General features: G+C 46.3%; 1 protein-coding gene across 5 annotated transcripts in view; it reads left to right on the top strand.

The window, feature by feature from the left end:
* TIAM1 (TIAM Rac1 associated GEF 1) overlaps positions 1-17,148 on the top strand; it is a 244,461-nt gene extending 227,313 nt beyond the window's left edge. For all 5 annotated transcript variants that reach the window (XM_083171844.1, XM_083171841.1, XM_083171842.1 and 2 more), the window contains 12 exons: positions 234-413; positions 638-706; positions 2,439-2,564; positions 4,439-4,547; positions 6,736-6,915; positions 8,731-8,849; positions 9,631-9,739; positions 10,667-10,725; positions 10,923-11,025; positions 11,365-11,452; positions 12,437-12,609; positions 14,926-17,148. In XM_083171844.1, coding sequence (XP_083027970.1) covers positions 234-413; positions 638-706; positions 2,439-2,564; positions 4,439-4,547; positions 6,736-6,915; positions 8,731-8,849; positions 9,631-9,739; positions 10,667-10,725; positions 10,923-11,025; positions 11,365-11,452; positions 12,437-12,609; positions 14,926-15,428 — 1,818 coding nt within the window. In that variant the 3' untranslated portion in view covers positions 15,429-17,148. The remainder of the gene's footprint in view (positions 1-233; positions 414-637; positions 707-2,438; positions 2,565-4,438; positions 4,548-6,735; positions 6,916-8,730; positions 8,850-9,630; positions 9,740-10,666; positions 10,726-10,922; positions 11,026-11,364; positions 11,453-12,436; positions 12,610-14,925) is intronic.
* Positions 17,149-17,351: the final 203 nt, after the last annotated feature.

The raw sequence follows: 17,351 nt of genomic DNA, 5'->3' as shown, positions 1-17,351 counted from the left end.
CCAGCATCTGTAATATGATCTCATGTGCCAAATCTTCATGCGTATTGTACCTGTCTGCGAGACGGGTCGCCTGGACGGCTCTAGCTGTGTAATATAAGAGCATACTGATACAAGCGCACGCTCACCTGGGTGCTGTATGTGTGTAGGCATTAGTCACGATCGTTGTATATAGCTTTCAAAAGTGACAAACACGCTGCCTCGCCGCCACTTATAGAACATCAATCTTGTTGCAGAACACGGAGCAGGTGGCAGCCTTTTGTCGCAGCCTCAATGAGATGAATCCTCCAGATTCCTGCCTGAGCCCCTCCGAATTCACGGGACCCCAGCTAGCGACCATGAGGCAATTAACGGACGCCGACAAACTGCGCAAGGTTATCTGCGAGCTGCTGGAGACGGAGCGCACCTACGTCAAGGTACCTTGCACTTGTGTTACGGGCTCGCTCTGCAGTGTGAGATACGCCGGTCTGAGAGGGGCTGTAAATTGGTTTATCACCTCTGTACGTGACTGTGGTGTGTTCTTTCTCTCTCGCGCTCTCTCTCTCTGTGGGAACATGTGAGACGGTGTCTGGAATCACAGCTGCTGTGAGCGGCACATTGTGTACTGTAGTAGTAACATCTTGTTTTGTGTTTTAATCAGGATCTGAACTGTCTGATGGAAAGATACCTTAAGCCGTTGCAGAAGGAGCCGTTTCTCACACAGGACGAGGTCAGTGTTACCCGTATAATTCAATGATATACCTTTTCCCACACAAGGTTACTTGGTTCATCGCAGCAGGGTCGGTAGTGTGTCCTTGTCATTATTAGCAGGACCAAGCGTGGAGACTTAACCAGTGACAATGATTTGTGGTCACTCAATGACCAGAAGGATCTCCATTTAGGTCCGATTGTTTTTTTTGCGAGGGCTGCTTGTGCCATAACAGTGGAATGACATTTTGGGTGAGAAGCACGAAGGGCCTGATTCGGACATCCTTGCTAGGCCGCGTATATTCACTGCCTTAGCGATCTGGTAAACGCTGCCCGCCGAACGCACACCCCTAACTGCCATGTTACAGGCTGTGTTTGAAAAATGTCAGGAGCTGATTGGCTGGTAGTTTATCTCCATCTATTTTATCGCGCTCCAAGGATTAGTACCATCTGCGTGATAGAAAGAGGGGTACTGCCTCATCTTTGAGGCCACCGCTTACGCCAGTTACGTTAGCCGCTACGTGAATCGCCAACCGCTGCGCTCGCCACAACTTTGCTAAAGGTGGCGTGGACCCCGAAGATAACCCTCGCGGCTAGCCGTATGCTGCGTAGGTTGGCTGCAAAGATGAGGAAGTACCGATAGAAGTGTAATGCTGCAGTGTTCAGATTTGCACTGGCCCATATTGCTCAGTGTATCTAAAGCTGGGTACACACTACACCGTGGGCCTGATTCTGGTGGGCACGCTAAGCAGCGGTAGTTTGCAGCTTAGCGAGCCTTGTATCGCCGCTTTGCATAAACATCCATTTGCAGGATAGTGTGCGGGCCCAAAATTGTTGGTCGCCGAATGAGTTCTACAGTGCTCGCAAATCTGCTGACTTAAGGAGCCCATACATGCTCCGTTTTCGCCGGCTCCGTTTTGTACTATGCGATGCGCGCTCCCGCGCATCACATAATACGGTACAAAAAGTATGTGCTGCACATACTTTTTGTACTAGGTACACATCGTATCGGATCGCAGTGCATGCACAATGCATGCACAAGGCATGCGATCCGATACGATGTATATTTTAAAAGTACAAAACGGACCGGCAAAACAGACCGTGTATGGGGGGCTTTAGACTTGCAGCGTCCTGGTCCGAGAACTGGGCAGGCGGCTGATGACCAGTGACATCAGCCGTCCGTCCCCTGGAAGGCAGGAGACTGCCCGTGTTCGCATGGGGACACCCAGGAAACGCAAGACATTCGCATGCAAGTCTCCGAAGGCACTCGCCCAGATGCCCTGCGCATAATCGTATATATATGCCCATGCACAGGGCTGCAACATCAGTTCCCCCATGTGAACACGCGAGGCGCCAATGAAGCATATCGGGGTGCTGGACGTCGTCAAGAGCATACACTTTTGGATGGAGCGGTGGCATAGGGGAGGAGAGTTAGGCAGCATGGGATCGCTAGCGACATTCCCAGATTGAACTGCTGGAGATGTTACTACTGACAAGCGGAAGCTGGCATCACCAACGATGTAATTGGTTGTACACAGACAGGAGTGACGGGCCTTGCTCTGTTGACTTTTTGTACTATGGGGCTGATTTATCAAAACTTGGATGGAGCTAAAGTTCCAACCAATCAGCTCCCATTTATCCGCAGCCTGTGGTTGGGGGCTGATTGCTACGTTATCTCTCTCCAAGCCGTGATGTATCTCCCCGATATTGTAGTATCGCGTACGTTCCTGAGCCCGTGCTATTTCTCTCTTTAGCTTGACGTGCTGTTCGGCAATCTGGTGGAAATGGTGGAATTCCAGGTAGAGTTCCTGAAAACTCTGGAAGATGGGGTCAGGCTGGTACCAGACCTGGAGAAGCTGGAGAAAGTGGACCAGTTCAAGGTAATTGCACCTTAATCCTGCTGGGCAAAGGTGCTGCAACAAAACCACCCCCTCTGTATACACCTGCACCTGATCTATACTCCAGCTGTGGTCTGAATCTGATGGTCCCAGAAATATATATTGTAATCTAATTACTACCCAATGACCCTATAAAAGGTTTCCTAACCTTTCTCTGTGATTCCAGCTTTGCTCACATTTGTTATATAAATTCAAATAAATGTTGTGTAATGTTGTCGGGACCACGAGCATTTTGGATAAGGGATGTTTCCGGATTTTGGAATATGTTTTCCCCCATACTTACCTGGCCCCCTGGTGGTGCCCCGATTGGTCCCCCGACGTCCACAGGGGCCTTCTGAATCCTCTTCAGCGGCATCTCCGATTCCAGGGGTGCATTGGGCAAGTGCGCGGGCGTGCCGGTGACGGGAAGCGGTCATCTATTAGAACGAACTTAGGTCTACAGTCATTAGGTCAACCCCACTAGGTCGACTGGCAGGAAGGTCGACCTGACTTAAGGTCGACCTGACTTAAGGTCGACATGGGCCAAGGTCGACATGACTTAAGGTCGAATTTGCATAAAGGTCGACATGAGGAAGGTCGACTGGTCATAAGGTCGACATGGGTTTTTCACTGTTTTTTGAGCCGACATGTGCCGACAGGCGGTATTTCATGCCCTACCATCCACTAGGTCGTGGAGGAGGTTATTAAAACCGTGGCGAGCGAAGCGAGCCACCGTGCCCGAAGCATTGCGAGCGATGCGAGGGTCCGATTCTCATTGCCAACTGTGTCCATGTCGATTGTGTCGACATTCGGATAAAAAAACAGTGAAAAACCCATGTCGACCTTATGACCAGTCGACCTTCCTCATGTCGACCTTTATGCAAATTCAACCTTAAGTCATGTCGACCTTGGCCCATGTCGACCTTAAGTCAGGTCGACCTTCCTGCCAGTCGACCTAGTGGGGTCAACCTAATGACTGTAGACCTAAGTTCATTCTGACAGATGTACCGATTCCCCGGTGACTCGCACAATGCACCCATAGGACCGGAGATGCCACTGAAGAGGGTCCGAAAGGTCACCGTGACCACGGTTTTCGGAATATTTCGGTTTTTGGATTACACCCGACCTGTGTAAGGGAAATATTTCAGATCATTATGATGAATAAAAATGTTTTCTTGGTCATTTTTACACCTATTTTAATAAATTCACTTGCCACACAAAGGGTTAAGGGACAGATTTGCTTTTACTGGTGTTTAAACTAGCAGCCTCCACTCAGCGCTTTGGTTGAGTAGCGTGAGCCGCAGGTTTTCTCACCGTTGCCAGAGTAAACGGTTGCCATAAACACCGTTACACTGTGATTGGTTGACTCAGCGACCAGATAAATGGGAGCCCTGCCCTTTGAGGTCCCAGTTGGTGCTGAGTAACCGGCAGCAGTCCGACTCCAATGGCCACCATGCGCTGTCTTATAATGGCCCAAGATTCCTTTGGCCGGCTGTATGTTGTGCATTGTCCAAATGAAATTTGGATGGAATGAACTACGGCTCGTAAGCTTGCGAGCAGGGCCCTCCTACCTCCATGTCGGTTTGTTTCTACCCAGTTTGTTTAATCACTGTTGTTTCCAATTGTAAAGAGCGACGGAATATGCTGCGTTTTATATAAGAATCTGTAAATAAATAAATGGCTGACTGCTTGATGCAGAGGTTTGGAAACCTATTAGTTCTGATTTACTTATTAATCATCTTTGCATATACAAACTATAAGGTCTTCACTGTGGACTCAGCCCGGATATAAGAAAACGACAGTGTATAGAACTGCTGACTGAAAATGGCGCCGTTCAGAATAAATTAGTCAATTTGTGCTTTGCTTCTGTTTTGCAGAAAGTCTTGTTTTCCTTGGGTGGATCTTTTCTGTATTACGCCGACCGGTTCAAGTTGTACAGTGCCTTCTGCGCCAGTCACACCAAGGTCCCCAAAGTCTTAGTGAAAGGTAAGAAGGGGAGGCAAACCATTTGTGGTGGATAAAAGACCACATATCCCCAAATGATGTGCCCTGTTATGTTATGTAGAATCTATTTGAAAGACAAAGAAAAGCAAGACCTCACGGGCAATTTTCCATCAGTGCAATACAATATTGTTCCTACAGATAGCAGAGGCGTCTATACTTCGGCCCAGTAGACATGAGCGCGAATCCTCTCATTCTGCCAGGAACCGCTGTGGTCTCTGACAGGAAGTGATGTCACTAGTTTGTAGTGAATTGATAGGCTGTGTCATGTCGTTGACTCCAATCTTCACACGCGGTCTGTGCTTTTGTTTGAGTGCAGAAAGGAAGACCCTGAGGGCTCTCCTATAGAAGTGGGACATTAAACTGACAAGTCCGATTTTAGCACATCCGCAGAAACCATGTTAGATGGCATCTGAGGCGAATGCTTTTTTCCCTCCGTTATTAAATATTTAACAACCATTTTGGTCTCTAGGTTTTTTTTGCCGTTCCGGTACTCTTTACCTAGAACGGCGCCCGTCGCGGGCATCGCGGGTACATTTATGTATGGCCGCGACACGACCGACGCGATGCCCGCGATTTCCCATTGAAACCAATGTAAAACATGAAAATCGTGTCGGTCGCGTCGCGGCCGGCCATAAACGTACCCGCGATGCCCGCGACGCGATGCTCCCGATTTCCCATAGGAAGCAATGTTAAAAGCCGCGATGGACCCGATTTTAGTGTTAAATGCCTCAATCCACCCGATTTGGCCATAGGAATCAATGTTAAATGGGCCACAGAGCCCATTAACCCTTAAATGTCCCCCCAAATTTTTAACGCCACCCCACGATCCACGCCAACCCGAAGCGTGGCGAGCGCAGCGAGCCCGCGAGGGGCGGCGGTACGCGTCCTCCGACCTTTTCATGCCCTACTATCCACGTCGGCGTGGTGTGAGAATATAATAGTGTGGCGAGCGCAGCGAGCCACCGAGCCCGAAGCGTGGCGAGCGGACGCGGATACCTTCACAGTTATACGCGTCCCCTCGCGGGCTTCACAGGTGTCCGTGGCGACCCGGACACCTGTGAAGCCCGCGAGGGGACGCGTCTACCTGTGAAGGTATCCGCGTCCCCTCGCGGGGCTCGCTGCGCTCGCCACGCTTCGGGCTCGGTGGCTCGCTGCGCTCGCCACACTATTCTATTCTCACACCACGCCGACGTGGATAGTAGGGCATGAAAAGGTCGGAGGACGCGTACCGCCGCCCCTCGCGGGCTCGCTGCGCTCGCCACGCTTCGGGTTGGCGTGGATCGTGGGGTGGCGTCAAAAATTGGGGGGGACATTTAAGGATTAATTGGGCCTAATTCAGGGTTAATATGGCCAAATCGGGTCAATTGAGCCATTTAACAGTGAAATCGCGGTCAATCAGCCTTTTTAACATTGTTCCCTATGGGAAAATCGCGGTGATCGCGGTCATCGCGGGCATCGCGACCATCCAATTTTACCCGCGATGCCCGCGATGACCGCGATCACCGCGATTTTTACCCCCGACGCCCGCGATTTTGATCGTGGGCGCCGTTCTAGGTAAAGAGTACCGCCGTTCCTTTTACATTCCAGGATAACAATTACTTCCAGCATCAGCCATATTTACCATGCAAATGCATGCACTTAGGGCATTAATAAAACATGAAATCACTCTCGATGTTGTTGCCAATCTTGCACAAAGTGATTTTTGCTTGTGTCGTTATTAAGGGATTGTTTGTAAACCAAAGTACTAAGAGCAAGGACTATTGCCCACCAGCCGCTGTGGAACTACTGCTCCCAGCAGGGAGCGTTCAGAGATTTTTGTTCTCCAGCAGCTGAGGAACCGCATGCTTGCCCCATTGTTCAGTGCAGAGCTTTTGTAATTGAACATCGGCCTCTGAGTGTAAAACGTGAAACCTGTTGACCTAATTTTCATGTTGCTGTAAAAATGGCCAATCCTGCTGTTATAATTGTGCTAGTGGCAGGAGGGTAGGAGATCAGTGTATAAATAGAACTGATTGTAGAGTGTACGTACGCTGCAAGCCGCTCGGTTCTTTCATATGTTCCGAGATCAAAGAGAGATGATTGGTTGGTCCTAAGCGCATCCCTGCGGTGCTGTAAGCCTGCTATCGCCGCGGTGCCGTGGTGTCAGTCATTGATATTCTCCTCCTTGCAGCTAAGACGGACCACAGTTTTAAAGCCTTCCTGGACGCCCAGAATCCGAAGCAGCAGCACTCGTCCACGCTGGAGTCCTACCTGATCAAACCCATCCAGCGCATCCTGAAGTATCCGCTTCTTCTGAAGGAGCTCTATTCTCTTACGGATGCGGAGAGTGAAGAGCATTACCACCTGGATGGTAAGACCCGGCCATGAGAACATGGCCGGCCCTCCTGCCAGTACATGCATGGGGGCAGAGCCTCAGATCAGTGATGGCTAACCTTGACACTCCAGCTGTTGTTAAACTACACATCCCAGCATTCCCTGCATCAGTTTAGCAAAGCCAAATTGTAAAACTGTAGCAGGGCATGCTGGGATGTGTAGTTCAACAAGAGCTGGAGTGTCCAGGTTAGCCGTCACTGGCCTAGATCTTTATTTTGCCTTCTCTGATTCTGTTAGGAATGTCATGTCGTATGTTTGCCCGGACAGGTAAACCCCCGAGCATTGCGGCTGAATTCGGCCCATTGTGAACTGGTCTGAATTGGCCCCACAGTGGTATAGTGACCACTTACTCTGCAGGGCTTTGCAGTTGGGAACTATGGTAGTGTCTGGCCGTCTCTGCCGGCATTTACTGCTATGGGTTGCTGTATGTGAAATACCAACGCGTTTTCCTGCTCCAACTTGCAGCTTCTTCAGGGAAGTGGATTAAGCTCTCTGGAATCTGTGATACAACAGATTGTTTCATTTTGTTTTAAAGTGATTTCCTGATCACAGAGTGACTTAGTAACCCGGTATTTGCAGAAAAACATTCCCTGATTATAATTGTCCTGATGCAAATCAGGTTTAGTAGCTCCTATATTGTGTGCTTGGAACAAAGCGGATTTAGCTCTGAAAACCGCTGACCTTTACTTGCATCCCAGCTACGCCCCTTAAGCCGCAAGCTGAGGAGCCATTGAAATGCGTACAGCTCCATTAATGATCCCCAGGGCCTGTGCGATACACATAGAATAAGCTCTGCAAACGGGTACCAGTATCATGCCATATGTGCATGACCGTGTAGGCGGCATTGCAACCTCTCTATAGCCAAAGCTGGATCTCCCCAGTGGTATTCCCAGTTACACAAAAGGGTAGATGCTTCTTATGTGGTTTGGTACAACTTTAACCTGAAAGCTGATCTCTCTTGAACAGATTTATAAATGTTACCATTGCTAAATTAAAAATGTATTGACATTTTCTATAAAAAAAAGTGATCTGTTTTTGAAAATTCTAAAATATAAAAATCTGTGTGTTGGGGCGTACTCAAGGAGAAACCCCACCCATCTGTATGACATCACTGCTTCATCACTTCAGTCTATTGCGACATCACTTGTATACACCGCCAGCTGACTTCTAATGTGGTTTCCAACGTTACATAACCTTATTTCTATAGATCGTCCAACTTTTACTAGGGCCGGGTTTGAAAAATGACAGTTATGAGCTGATTGGCTGTCTGTTTATCCCCGTCCTCCCCTAAGTGACCCAAAGCCTCCCTGCGGGTACAGTTGTGTCCAGTGCAGAAGCACAGATGCCCTTACATGTAGTGAATCGTCTAAAGACATGGCTGAAAAGAACGATAAATCGATGTATTTACTGAAAGGGGGTCACATTCAAGCTTCTAACATTAGTCCTCTGCGAGGGAGGGGGATCTCTTTGACATATTTATGATCACTTTAAGGACAGAGTTATTTTATTATGCTAAATAGGATTCAAAATATATTTCAAGGTGACGCTTTGGTGCAATTACCGCTGTCCTCCAGTTCAGAGAGCAACTGCGACCTTGACATCCTTCATGTTTATTAATGACTGCCTAATATCTTTCTAGCCGGGAGCCGCGGATTACGCGCTGACAGTAGAGAGCCCGGAATCGCTTGCTAAATCTAGTTATGATTAAGAAGCAAAGAGAGCGGAAGCCAGCGTAGACATATATTGCGTCTTTTTTATTTTTACTATGTTTTTTCTTTGTCTGCGTTCACAGTGGCCATCAAGACCATGAACAAAGTAGCCAGCCACATTAACGAGATGCAGAAAATACACGAAGAGTTCGGCGCAGTCTTTGATCAGCTTATAGCGGAACAGACCGGGGAAATTAAAGAGGTACCAGGACTTCCATCGTTGCATGTTCTCCTTGTCAGTTCCGGTCAGGCAGATAATTACACATTTAAAAAATGAATCCAGAGATTGAGGCATTTGAACATTGAAGGGAAATCTGTGATGCCACAGAGGCTGCTGTAACCCGTAGCAACAATTCTGTCCGATTTTAAAAAATCTAGGAAAATATTTGATTAGTTACAGATATGTCCTCATACACCAATTCTCGTTACCCCATAGGGCGGGAGATGCCTGGTGTTCATTAAAACACTGTAACGTTCTCAAGGGTAGATGTATAAAGCAGTGATAAGGGAAGAGAAGTGATAAAGTGCCTGGTACTTTCTCACCGGCCAATCAGCTCCTAACTGTTCCTTTTTAAACCCAGCCTGTTACTTAACAGTCAGTAGCTGATTGGCTGGTGATAAAGTTCCAGGCACTTTATCACTTCTCCTCCCATATCACTGCTTCATACTGTACATCTACCCCTCAGATACAGCTGTGGTCGCACACAGAATATAGGCTTGCCACATACAGTGTATTCATCAGCAGAAGCTGCTTGTGCATCACATTCGCACCATTTTTTGAATAAGACTCATTGTATTACACACAAGTCACACACAAAGGATCTCGGTGCTATTGAGTCACACGGAGTTCACAAGTTATTAAAGGAGATGGACCTTGATTCTTCTTACTACGCCGAATCGGTCCTGCATACAAGGCCTAATATGTGGCTTGGTCCTGGAACTGGTGCTTGCAGACTCTCACCAGATGTCTTGTTGTGTTGCAGGTGGCAGATTTATCCATGGGGGACTTACTACTGCACAGCACCGTTGTATGGCTGAATCCTCCGACTTCACTGGGGAAATGGAAGAAGGACCCTGAATTGGCAACATTTGGTAAGCCCCTCTTTTTTGTACATCTTTGTTTATGACGGCAATTTACCACCAACCACCTTTACCCAGTGTTTGGATGAGAGGTACAACAGTATTATACTACTGATGGGGGCGTGGCTTTTGTGGTTTGGCTCCAGGTATTGCAATAAAACGGTTTGCGACATACAAAAAGGGATGAACCTAAATGCAGCAATAGGATTGCTACATAGACGCGGCATCAGCGTCTTATTATAGAGCTGTAAGACCAAGGCTTTTCTTTACCATTTTAATTAATAATTAAGTAATTATTCAGTATACCCCTTATATAAATATACAATGTTTTATCATATTATCCCTTTCCGTAGAAAAGTTAGCAAATTACATCAGACCGCTGAAATGATAGAGGCTTGGCGCAGCGTCATACATAAGAAGCAGGACGCTGTACTGGGAATAAAGATGAAAGTCCTTCAGTCTATGTGTATTCAAATATTGTGTGGTATGGGTCATTGGGTCCACCCAATTTACCTCGACGTGTATTGGGTCAACCACAGAAGGTCGACAAAAGCATTAGGTCGACAGTCAGAAGGGCGAAGTTAGTTTTTTACTTTTTTTTTGTACTGAATGTCGACATGGACACAGTCAAAGTGTTACCACATCCCCGCATCATATTCTGTATTAAGTACGTAAATGGTCTCATTCACCCACTAGCGTATCTATAATGATGTCTATCCAAAATGTGACAAAATTTAGCACCCGTGAACACTGCGAGATTGACGTGCAAGCTACATGTCTAAGTTTTCCTTAAAATAGATAAAGTTGCTGGACTCTTTCACCGCCTGCCCTTTACCTTTATAATGGAATAGAAATGTGGACTAGCTGACCTTTGGAGAATGTAGTCCCGGCTGTAGTGGTCAACCGCTTCAATGTCTTTTTTTTTTTTTTTTTCTTCAGTTTTCAAGACTGCCGTGGTGCTGGTGTACAAGGACAGCTCCAAGCAGAAGAAGAAGCTGGTATGTTCCCGGGGCATTGTGGGTAGATTAGACGTGAGGGGGCGGTTATTCCAACCAAACATTAGACACCTTTCTGACAAAATTTATAGGCAATCTGGCACTGTCCCTGTAGTTAATAGTGCTGCGTCCATGAGTCTTCTGTCTGTAGTGATTACCCGGACATTATATTTGATATTAAATGCCTCAATATTTTACAGGGCGGATCACACCGAGCGTCGATGTTTGAGGACCGTGATCCGTTTCGCTTCAGACACATGATCCCGACGGAGGCACTACAGCTTCGTGCTCTGACCACATCAGGTAACTTTCTCTGCATGTGGGGTCCTGTATGTTAGACCGTGAGTAATGTTGATGGTTTTGGCGCAAAACGGTCTCTGGCACACACAGCGCTTGTTTTGTATGTGTGTGTGTGATGTCACTGACTCCTAGTGGATGAACACATTACGTAAAGGTGTTTAAGGGACTTATTTTAACTTTTTGTCTTTGTATGACCTCTCCCCGTATGTTTAATGCTGGTTTGGTTAAACCCCAAGCTATCGGCTTTCTTGCGGTTCATTCGTTGCCTAATGAATGTGTTATACCCCGGTGTAAGGTAATGTTGAGTGTATGGCGTTCATTTGGTTCTCTCTTTCCTGTAAGATGCTGAAACAAACTCGGTCTGCGAAATCATCCATGTCAAATCTGAATCCGAGGGGAGGCCAGAGAGGGCTTTTCACTTATGCTGCAGGTACGTCCCTAATTATATTATATTATGAAACTATTATTCAATGGGTTTACGATTTCTTAGATAACACTTTGACAAGAACATGGCCGCCACAGCGAGTACTGTAGAGTTTTTTTTACATTTACAGCCATATAGTATTGCTGTGCCTTGTTAATGTTCAGGAGTACTGCTGCCTTATAGCGCATACAGGTCCTGCCCGTCCAAGTGAGACCCTGCAGTGATAAGCAGAATTAGTCCCCAGCTGTGCAGCCGGATACCAGACAGGGGGCCAGATGCACTAAGCTTCAAAAGTGATAAAATGGAGAGTGATAAACATCCAGCCAATCAGCTCCTACCTGCCATGTCACAGGCTGTGTTTGAAAAATGTCAAGCAGGAGCTGATTGGTTGGTTGTTTATCCCTCTCCATTTTGTCACCTTTGAAGCTTAGTGCATCTGGCCGTCTTTTTCATTTTTTTACCAAATCTCGACACCCTCCAACGTAACTATCTGCGCAGACCTAAAATTTTACTTGGACCTGTTTAGACATATATTGTGTATGTAGGAAGACAATGCAGTCAGGCAAGGCCCTATAAAGTGTTATTGGCCATCCTTGCCAGTTCTGTCTGTGCGGTTCTGTTCTCTATCTGGCAAATATGTCTAGTTGTAACCAAATGACGCCACTTAGCATTTAGACCGGATGATTGGTTATCTTGTGTTTCTGGCCCTCCAATCACATTGCAGTCTTTCACAATGTAAGCAACACTACAGCGTAGTCCCAAAATACTCATAATGTGTATAAATCCTGAGATGTGTGCGGTTTTATTGCAGAGGCGCTGGGCTCGTAACTGCAAAAAGAACAGGTACAATACACCTTAGTTCTGACATACACATGATATATATAAGTCCTGGGCTGTGTTTCTGCAGCAGGCTAACGGACTTGCCGGATTGTATCGGCAAACAGAACCTGGTGCGGTCTGTGCGTATAACCGGTCTCCCTCTCTCTCCAGCTCTCCGGAGGGGAAGAAGGAGTTCCTAAGAGCCGTGCACTCCATCCTGCGGGACAAGCATCGGAGGCAGCTGCTAAAAACCGAAAGCTTGCCCAACTCCCAGCAATACGTTCCCTTTGGGGGCAAGAGGCTTTGTGCACTGAAGGGCGCCCGCCCTGCTATGAATAGAGCCGGTAAGTATACTGTAATGTGGAACGGACTTAGTCTCCGCTCACCTATTAATAAATAAATATTAATTCGCAGCAGCGGTGTCCGGTATAATATAATAGTGCTGTAATATTCATATGTAACATGCCGCAACCATCTGTTCCACAGCTTGGGTACAGCCGGCATCTACAGCATTGTCATCAATGTGTGAGAGAGACCGGCCGCAGTGGCCTTTTATCATTTCTCCAATGGTCTGGGCCATTTCCCAGTTTACACCATTAGTACAGATCTGTCCTCTTACACTACGGCTATAGTCGCGCCAAACATCTCTTCCTGGTGCGCCAGCGTGGCTTTTACGCAACTGTGCATCTTGGTCACAATGTGGTGAGACCAAACCGCTTCACTAGTAGTTATAGGTGACGTGTACATCCACGTGCGACTGAGTCCGACTTACACCTGTCCTGTATCTCCATAAGGCAGCTGCTTCTGTACTGCCTCCAGCCAGGGGCCTGTCACGTAGGGCTATGCTGCTTCTCTAGTGTAGCATATAGGTACATGCAGCAGAGCAGGAGGGATCCCCAGTGACCGTAACTACCAGTACCCCTGAGTATTATGGGTATTCAATCTGGAATTCCGACTGTCAGAATGTCAGACAGCCGGAATCTGAGGCCGTTTTTGTTTCTCTCGACTGCAACTCGACAGTCGGAATTCAATGGACTGTCAAGTGTCATAAAGTCTGAGGATATGCGAAAATGGATGCAGATTGTCCAAAACCGGCCGTGATTACGACAATCGGGGGCTATTTCCAACAAAACAGAACCCACTTGTTTTAAAGTCGGATCTGTCTGTCGGAAACTGCCTTCAGTGCTGTCGGAAGTTTAATTGAATAGGTGAGGGCCGCTACTTCCGCTGGTGGAAATAGCGGCTGGGATTAAATACCCCCCCCCCCCCCAGTCTGGGGAGAGGGAGGGCTGTTCTATAAACCCCAACACGCGCCTCACTGTTGGAATAGGATTTGAATTCATGGTCATAAGGGCAGTTTTAAGTAACTTCACATTGTGAAGGGGATAATGACATCACAAAAGATGCCGCCGGGTGCTTTAACATATTTGTTTAGTTTTGAAATCAAGTTCCAGGCCATATTGTTGGAGATTAAACTCCATCTATCAATGTTCTTAAACAGCAGCACGGAGACGCGAGTGTTTGCTCACACAGGAGAAGTTGGCGGCTGTTATGTTAAGTGAATCATCGCAGGTCACATGTACATCGCTAGCAATTATCACTGTCTAAGGCAGAAACCGCCTGACAGGCCAAGTTTTATATAGGTTCTGTGTCTTCCTCTGATCTACGGTTTAGCACCAGCATCCTGAATGTCCCTGATCCAATACATTTCTAATAACTGAGGGATTTAAAACTGAATCCTACAAAATTCAGATTTTTTTTTTTTCTAATGTGATGTCATAATTTACTACATTGTAAACTATAGTGTGCCTTGCAGATCCTAACTTTTCCCAGCGCTGTCCATCGTTCAACTTACTGAATAGAAGTTGAACAGAAGTTCTAAAAAAACAGCTCTTGGTTATAGAGTAATTCCTAGTATATTCAATACAATATTTCTTCTGTAATCCATATAAAGCAGTGATTTCCAACCTCTGTCTTCAAGTACCCCCAACAGATCACGTTTTTCCAGGTCGCCCCGGGTGGTGCACAGGTGACACATTTTAAAAGATTCACAGGTGGAGCTAATTATTTCACTTGTGGTTTTGTGTGGAGACCTGAAAAAAGTGCACTGTTGGGGATACCAGAGGACAGAGATTGGGAACCACTGTTATAAAGCAAAGTCTGATCATTTAGGTAATTCTTCAACCACTGTTATAAATTGGATTAATGTACGGAAAAAAAGGTGAAATTGAAAAGCATGCCAGTTACTGTCTGTCTTTACAGTGCTGTAATACAAAGCGTCACCATCCTTCTAGATAACCGCTAATCCTTCAGAGAAACCATAAGGCAAATCCGCTTGTTATACAGATTAAGTTGGGTATACAATGAAGTTATATTTGGTATACTTTTATAGTTCACTTGCGGTTGAAGGTTTTCCAGTTAAGGTACAATATTGTCAGCACAGCTGTCCAATAGACCTTTATGTTGTTTGTTTACTAATCCTTGGAGAGAGATAAAGCGGACGTGAAGAGTAGATTGACTGGTACTTTATCTCTCTCTACCTTCTCTTTCCAAGGATTAATACATAGACTCCTATATGTATTAAAGTGCATTTAAAGGCTTACCTGCTGTTTTGAGCCTTTTACATGTTTCACCTTTTTAATCCACTTTTTATCTTACAGTGTCTGCTCCCAGTCGGTCTCTCGCCCGTAGAAGGCGCCTTGTGAGGAATAGATTCACCATTGATTCGGACACCGTCTACTCCACAAGCCCCGACAAAGAGTCGGAAACAGAGACTGAACTTAAACCACCACAGCAGACGACCAACAGCGGAGACACCGACCGCTGGGTGGAGGAGCAGTTCGACCTAGCTCAGTACGAGGAGCAGGAAGACGTCAAGGAGACGGACATCCTCAGCAGCGACGATGAGTACTGCGAGTCGATCAAAGGTGGTTCCATGGAGCAAGATCTCAGCGAGCAGCTGGAAGCCACTTCCATCTCTGACAACCCAATAAGTAGTATAGTCCAGAACACGACAGCCACCCACGCGTCCCGCATGAGCCAACTGAAGAAGCAGACGGCTTTTTCTGGAATGAACGGCAGCATCGAAAGCAATGCTGAAGAAGTCATATGGGTGAAACGCGAAGACTTTGTGCCGACCAGGAAGCAGAACACCGAAATCTAAAGCGGTCACTTTTTTATGCTACAATAGGGTCCGAAAAAAGGTGCCGGTATGCCCCCCCTCCCCCATGCACTGTGGAAACCTATTCCTCTAGACTGCACACTTGCACACACCACATCGGCAGCTAAACCGGCCGCAGAGCCACATCCGGTTACAATAAAGCAACGTGCATCATCCTGTTACACAAGGCCCGGTCCGCCCTTCACCGGCTGAGACCGGGCCTATAACTATTATTTATTATAAAACAATCAGGGTTTGGACAGAAAGGGTAATGTACAAAACGTGGCAGAGAAGACGAGAGGCAACGAGATAGCACAAAGAGGTAAAGGGATGCGTATTGTGATCGCACAGTCGGTCCTTGGCCCCCTCCCTCCCATCGCCTTTACATTGTTTTTAAAGAATATTGCCGTATTTCTTCTCCTTGGCCCCCTCCATATCCTGCTACGGTAGCTTTGTATTTTAAAAGTGTTTTGAAGGATAGTTTTGGAATATGTTACAAAGCTCTTTCCTTTCCTCCCCCCGTTATGACATTATTGCTGGTTATTTAAGTCCTGTTTCAAAAATAGTTTACATTTTTTTTTTATACTAAGAAGCAACAAATTGTAACGATGCCAAACTCTTCCCGGAGACTCGGATGTCGAACGAGGGGGAAAAAAAAGGAAAGTTCAAGAAATATATATTTTTTTGTTTCGGTAAAATTTTTACCTTTTTAAATTCAGGGACACAGAAGGGAATGCGGAGCATTTTACATTGTAAACATACAGATGATCTAGTCTTTCATAGGAGATAGGACGCATTAGTTTTATACGCATATATATATATTATATATTTAATAAAGAGAGTGGCAGATGAGGGCATACACCAGTTCTACATAACACATATCCTGATTTTTCTAAGCCGTACTTCCATTCCAAATCGCAATTCATCTACTAAATCCCGACCAGTTCGGATAGATCTCTTGCACTTAGTGTATGATATGACCCCCAATTTTTATTTTTCCCCCTCTCGTTGAACCCCACCACCACCACACTACATGACGGCCCAGCATCTTCCTTTTTTTTTTTCTTCAAATACAATAACTTTACTCCATTGTGAGAAGAGACGTTTACGCGTATGTGTTGTGCATTGTTAGACATCTTCTTGTTGTGGTAACTTTGGTGGATAGAGCTACTTAATATGTCACCGAACACGGGACCCTCTCAGGCCGGCGGTTTTCCGGTGCGGTAAGACCTTAAGGCCAAGGTACGTGACGCTAGCTATCTTTCCATTGTGATGTGAACGAGTGAGGATGTGACCTTGCTTATTCTTTGCTGCTTTGCAAAACCTAGTACATCTTTAGATATTTTCGGTTGGTGTGACAGTGAATTATGCAACCCACGAGCAAAGCTTCTTCGGAACAAGACCCCCTCCATTCGTAAATCTATCGTCACTTTATGCCATCTGCAACTCACTTGTGTACGCCCCCCCCCCCCCCAACCTCGATATCAAAGGTCCGCAGTCGTGTGGTGTTCAGTACCCAGCAAAATATGGTCAATTGTGAAAAAACTGGAACGTTTTGGTGCTTTTCTAGGTACCTTTGTATGTACATATTGTCATGACATGTCCTATGTCAGAAGTTCTTTATATATTTCTTTTATAAGCTGGAAGAAGGTCTATTTTTATGTTTTTAGGTCTATGAATGAAAAGTTGTAAATGCTTGTCAAAGAATAAAATCTGAAATTCATTTTTCTGCCTGTTTCTATGACGCACAATTGCCGCCTTCTCGGTGTGACTCCTACGGAAGAGCTTTACACTGGTTTTAATAGAACGATGTATTCTTAGCCGTTTCTGTGCAGCGTTTGACAGTGATCCCCCCCCCCCCCCCTTCTTTATAACATGACGTGATACTTCTACATGCCGTGTTCTATTGTTAATGAGGAAATGCCG

The sequence above is a fragment of the Crinia signifera genome, chromosome 2 (genome assembly GCF_055691185.1).
Source record: "Crinia signifera chromosome 2, ASM5569118v1, whole genome shotgun sequence".
Taxonomy (NCBI): Eukaryota; Metazoa; Chordata; class Amphibia; order Anura; family Myobatrachidae; genus Crinia; species Crinia signifera.
The sequence above is the reverse complement of the archived record's forward strand: the minus strand, read 5'-3'. Positions and strand labels throughout refer to the sequence as shown.